General features: G+C 52.0%; 1 protein-coding gene across 1 annotated transcript in view; it reads right to left on the bottom strand.

Annotated features, from left to right (window-relative positions):
• Positions 1-1,771: 1,771 nt before the first annotated feature.
• The window catches only part of CRHR1 (corticotropin releasing hormone receptor 1), a 31,041-nt gene continuing 26,812 nt past the window's right edge, over positions 1,772-6,000 (bottom strand). The window contains exons 11-13 of the mRNA XM_085308947.1: positions 4,457-4,592; positions 4,194-4,235; positions 1,772-1,912 (exon numbers count right to left, since the gene is read on the bottom strand). Coding sequence (XP_085165073.1) covers positions 1,772-1,912; positions 4,194-4,235; positions 4,457-4,592 — 319 coding nt within the window. The remainder of the gene's footprint in view (positions 1,913-4,193; positions 4,236-4,456; positions 4,593-6,000) is intronic.

The following is a 6,000-nucleotide window of genomic DNA, read 5'->3' as shown; positions in this document are numbered from 1 at the left end:
TAGGAGACCTCAGAAAGGAGGRAAMTRGGAGGAATTTGCTTCAAACTGCTCAACTTCCTGAACATTTAAAGAAAGAAACTGGAGGTTTTAGTCTATGTCTAACTTTATAGGAAGAAAAAAAGAAAAAGATTTTATTCCTTTCTGGCATTTTAACCCAAGGAAGTCAGAGCAGTGCTATTTCGGAGCTGCTTCCAACCTCCCCAGGGCAGGGAATAGTGATGACTTCTTCAGAGTGGGGAAACTGAGGCACAGCAGCATGAAGCAGCTCAAAGCCAGCCCCTTGGGTCCAGGGAGCAGCCCCGGTGCCGGGGCACCTGTGGACCCCCCAGCTCCGAGGCGACAAAACTCCTCCGCAGGGAGGGACCAGTTTGCATCCTCCACCTTGCCAGGACCTTGCAGGGAGGGAGACCACGGCTCCTCCAAGGCACTTGACCCTCGCAAGGGAATTACTTTTCCCCAACGGCTCCATCTAATGACTAAGAGTAAGGAACAGCTTGGTGCAAACCCCAACTTTAAGGGTAAAAGCAAGGCAGGAAGGAGGAGGATGAAGCCATGACATTACCGAGCCTGGTGGCCCCGCTGGGACCTGCAACCGCTCTCCTTCTTCTTGCCAGCGCTCCTTGCCCCAGCTCTTTGCTTGCAGGAGTGGGAGGCTTGGACCTGAGCCACAAGCTCGAGGCAGCAGTATGAGGCAGAGAGCAGCTCTGCCCACGTCCCCGGGCACCTCTCGAACCGCAGGTGCCACCTGAGCGAGAAGCGATGATTAAGTTGAGCTGTGTTTGGACTTGAGGAAATTAATAAACGCACAGGCTTGGTTTTGGCAGAGGAAAGAGGCCCAGGAGAGCCGGGAGGCTTCACCCCAGTGTGCTACATTGGTCGCTTAGTGCCCTAACTGGAAAGGACAACCTTTGGGTGTGAGGACCTCAACTTTTTCCTCCCATTGAGGCTCTGCTTTGYATCCTCCATGCTAAAACAAGAAATGAAAATGGTTGAAAAGGGCAAAGGATGTGGGACCTCCAGGACCATCCTGCTGCCTGGAGAGGAGCAGCCAGCACCGCAAGGGCTGCTGGGGACATGATGAGGGGCAGGGGTGGGTGTATGGGCATGAATAACCCCCATGGTATAAAAACCCAGCTATGTAAAGCAAAGTCTAGACACAGCCCTGGGCTCTCCATTCATTCCCAGTCAACCCAGACAGTTTTAGGTCATCAGTGAAGCATCCCCAGTGCACGCTCGCTGACAGGGTGACCAAGCTTTCCCCACACATCACACTAGGACTAGTGGGGCCAGGTACTGCACACTAATTTCCCAAGATGTTGACCCCACAAGCCATCCTGGTGGTGGCCCCGTGTCCTGACCCCTCAGAGCAGTTGACCAGCCCGTCCCAGGCAAGGAGCTCGGACAGGCCCAAGGGAGGCAGCAACACAACGTGGGGCCGTGGTTCCTGGGATGAAGGCCATCAGGGATGCTGTGGCAGCTGCTAGTGAGGCAGCTACGATGTCTTGGGGCTCCTGTGGCTCCTTTCCCAGCTCCAGCAAGTCAGGGAGATGAAGAAGCAGTCTTGGCTGTCTCATCCCCCATGATAGTCCTAGAAGCTGGATGCGAGCAGCTGTAGGGTTTCCTGTAGCTCTGGTGAACTTGCCCTGCCCTCCGCTAGGCGTTGACACTGGGCAGTGCGGGAAAGACCTGGCTGCCCTGCTGTGCTCCCCTGCAGGGCGGTGGCCCCGAGGGGACGTGGCCCTCTCGGCCCGGACGGTGGCTCCCTCGCGGCTCACACTGCCGTGGACTGCTTGATGCTGTGGAAGCTGACGCGGGTCGGTGAGGTGGGGATGGACATGGCCCGAGCCACGCGGGCCCGGATGGAGTGCTTGTCCTGCCACCGGTGCCACCGCTTCCGCACGGCCGATCGGACCTGGGGACGAGACACAGGGGAGGGGGGCGTTTAGGAACCGCGCTGCTGCCAAACTGCCTCCTCTGCATGCGATGTGCTCTGCAGCAATGTTAACTGAGCCTCTGGATGCTGCAGGGGCAAGCAGTAATCGGGATGGTTGCATGGCTTTTTTGGGGGGACTGAGGCACCAAAGCAGTTCATCTGATGCAGCAAGTGAAAACAAGCGGGAAGCAAATGCTGCTGCTGTATTGCATTATGCTACGTTGGAGGTTAGATCACACAAATGGGTTGGTCCCTTCCTACATCAAACCCCCTAGGACTACAGAAAGGGCAGGCCGATCTACCTGCAGCAAAGGAGAGCCCAGGACTCYGCACTGGCTTGGGGCACCATCCCATGGGGATCCAGGCGTCCCGCTACCTGCTCCTCTTCTCTGGTCCCACTTTTCAGGGTTCAGAAACAAAAGTGAGTTCAGATGTTGCTCATTGACCCTGGCCATCCTTGCCTTCAGCCTTTCAGCTAGAAACACCACTAAAACCCAGCTCGGCTTGGGCCTGCAGTCAAGGAAAGGTCCCAGGAGTCCCTGTCAGGTCCCAAGACACCTGGCTTTATTTGACATGATGCCTGTGAAATTCAGCTCTTGCAGTTCTGCTTTGAAGGACAGGAGATGAACCTAACTGCTAGTGCCTCTGAGTATGAAATGGAAATGAGAGGGAGAGATAAATCTGGCCAGGCACGCGCTGAAGAGCAGCTCTATCTCAGATGCTGTGTGCGATTCCAGGAGCAGGCTGGAAGGGACATGAGTGACAGCTGGAGACATTTTATGGCTTTTGTTGTTCATGCTAGTTGCTTTTCTTCAACATTAATTCTGGCCTGTGACAACACAAGGGCTTGGTGCAGCAGGTAAATATTGAAGAAATGCCTTTCCATCAACTGCAATGTGGGATGGCCCCCCAGGAGGTGGGCGCTGGATGGGGATGCCTGAGACAGCAGGCAGCTCCTCAAAACAGTCAGCTTTGGGGAAAATAAGCAAGCAGGTTTGGGCAGAAAARCTCTGGCCCTGAAACGGCAGCATCGGGGAGTTATTAGCACATCTGAGCCCATTAGGTCAGAATGCTGCCAGCATTGGATCGGTCTCTTATTGCGGAAAAGTGGTTTGAAATATAATGTAAAAAAGGATCTGTGTCTTCTCTGGAGGCTTTAAAACACTTTTTGTGTTTCCTTTCCCTTGGGCTCTGCTTCTGCTGATCGAGCTCCRCCATTGAGCCTCACAGTGAGCAAAGGTGCGAGAGCATTTGCAAGGAGGCAGTGGAACAAGCTGCCCAAACGATCGATCCCAATGTACAGTGGGCCTCTGCTCTCAYCTTCTTTGCTCTTCTCTACGTGTACTTTGGGTCAGAGCTTGGGAGCTGACCCTATCCTGTGTGCCCGGTACGCACAGGTGCACAGGGTTCATTCCAGGGAAGGATTTACACAAGGGACAAAGTGACCGGGGCAGGGGGACATGCATGCACCTCCTAGAGGGAMCATTCTTGGATGTGGATTTTCTTCCTCTAGATGGAAGCTTCCAGGAGGAAACACAGGAAAACATGCTTTCTGTGATATGTTTCATTTTTGCAGAAATTTCTGCAAAGGGCTAAACCCCATTCACTTCATGGGAAAAAGGTGGCAAAAAATCTCTGTTTTCTTGGGTTTTTGAGGCTGAGTCTTCTTGTTAAACCAAACCAAGTAACTAAACAAGCCACAACAAATGATAAACCTCAGTGAAATAATGTTTGAAAGATAGAGACACCTTTCCAAACAATGAAGCCATGGAAGCTATCAGCTGTGTTTGTTTTGGAAGGGCTTTTCATGGGCAATTCTCACAAAAAGCAAGTGAAACCACAAGGACCTGCAAAAGTCTCCTGAATTTCCTGTGAGAAACAAGAGCTCTTTCTCTACTGGCTTCTACCAGAGCAGTGCTCATGGTGGAGGGTTCCCCCATGGACATGACTGCAGACTGAGATAAAGCTCTGACTTTGATGCTGGAAACACCTTCATCTGGGGAACTTATYTCTCCGAAGCCGAAGAGACCCTGGCTCACCCCAGACACAAGTCCCTGATGCTGGTCCCAGCCCGCTTTCTCTACCAGAGGGGTCCAGATGCCACATGCTCAGGTCCAAGCACCCTCTGAGCCCACRCACCAGACCCAGTGCAGAGGCAGGAGCCCCTCAAGCTGCCTCCAACTGAGCTTGTGTCTGCATGCAAGGAACCGCATAAATGTGCCCTGAGTGGCTGCCACCTGTCCCCAGCCCCCATGCTCACCTCGCTGTTCAAGAAGCAGTAGAAAACAGAGACRAAGAAGCCCTGGAAGAGAGAAAGAGAAGAGAGACGGAGTTATCASCAGTGCATGTGGCTTTGTGTCAGCATAGCCACCTTGGAGCAACTCTGGGATTTGGGGTGGTCACTCCTGCTTTCWCAGCAGGGATGAGGTGGCTGGAGTGGAGTGAGGAAGGGCCTGTTTTCTGGCTGACACCGCATCCCTTGGGGRACTGGGATGGCAGCACTACTAGTGCCAAGGACCTTACCTGGAAGGACTCCAGGAAGGAGTTGAAGTAGATGAAGACGATCCTGGAGATCTCATCCTCTCCCGGGTTGACGAAGAACAGCATGTAGGTGATTCCCAGTAAAGGCAACAGCACCAGAGTGGCCTTGACAGCTTTTCTAGGAAAGAAACATAGAGCTGAGCTGCAGGCTTTGCTCTAGGATTGTCTCAGGCATGGCTGGCTGATTGGGCTGGTCAAGGCAAGGCAAACCAGTGGCTAGGAAAGGATGGAGTRGAGCTGGGCTCATCTTTGCTGGGAGGGATCTGATTTCTGGTGATGGTTTCTGGATCATGCAGGCTGGAACCATCTGGGCTGRCGTGTGTGTGTGCACATAGCATTTCAGAGAGACTGACCAACTCTTGTGAGATAAAATACAGTGGGGTCTGAAGGTGCCTTTGCATTTTGGGTATCATGCTTTGGTTTCTCCATTCAGGAAGGGAGGTGGATAGACTTGATTAAAAAAGAATTAAGGAGAGAAAAACGATTYATAGCCATCAATACAAGTTTATGAAAAACTGATCTCATCTAATTAATTTGATCTCTCTTCTTGATGAGATTACAAGTTTGGTTTGTAAAAGTAATAGTGCTGAGGCAAGAGACTCCTGGAAGGATCTAGGCTTGATCTCATTCATTTTGATTAAGGAAGAAGAACAATGCAAAGTCAACACTTCTTTTGATAAAACTCTTGTTAACACACAGATCCCAACTGCAGCTTAGCACAGGGAAAAATAATCTCCTAGTGGTTTCAGGTGGGGTCCTATAGGCACCAGTCATGGAACMTGTGCAGGTCCATGGCTGTATTGATGACCTGGAGGAAAGCCATATTTTCACCCCAAAAAACTGTCAGATGTCATAGAGACCTGAGGAGCTAGAAATAATTGAGCCTGAGCTGGCTTCGAAGAGCAACTTGGAGGCTTGGGCAGCAGCCAGGRCTTCTAATGCTGTTCAAGTCTGGGCTCAGTACCTGCCTCCTGATACAGACTGTTTGGAGTAGCCTCAGAGAGGTTGTTGGAGCATGGTGCCCAGTTCTAGTGAGAAACCAGACGGGTTTGGAGGGGAGATGYAAAGAACGGGTGGAAAATCCGTCTCAAAGGGGGACGTGATGTGCTTAGCTTAGCTAAGCTAAGCTAAGCAGATGGCAAGGCTGGGACTCCCCACACCTAGTGCTAGAAAAGGAGCAGCTTCACCAGAAAWCTTCCCAGTTTAGAGGCCTACGGTTTGATGCAGCGGATCCTGCTCTTGACATAGGACACAACATCCCAAGGGACTTCAGGCTGGCAAACAAGAGTGTAGCAAGAACCAGGAATTAGAGATTAAAAATAAGGGACAGGACTTGCCCATGGGGTAACAGCCCCAGGGCAGCAGCTCTGGCAGTGGGGGATGCACCAGCCTTTTAARTGGGCTGCTCCCAAAGGCCAAGGTGTAATGTGAGCAGGAACCCTCCAGCACTATCCCACGCCTGGTTTAAGCAGGACTGCATGGTTTATATTCTACCAAACTGTTCAAGCTTTCCTGTCCCACACAAT

The sequence above is a fragment of the Rhea americana genome, unplaced genomic scaffold, assembly GCF_003343005.1.
Source record: "Rhea americana isolate MKP2758 unplaced genomic scaffold, rheAme1 scaffold_287, whole genome shotgun sequence".
In the NCBI taxonomy this organism is placed as follows: Eukaryota; Metazoa; Chordata; class Aves; order Rheiformes; family Rheidae; genus Rhea; species Rhea americana.
The sequence above is the reverse complement of the archived record's forward strand: the minus strand, read 5'-3'. Positions and strand labels throughout refer to the sequence as shown.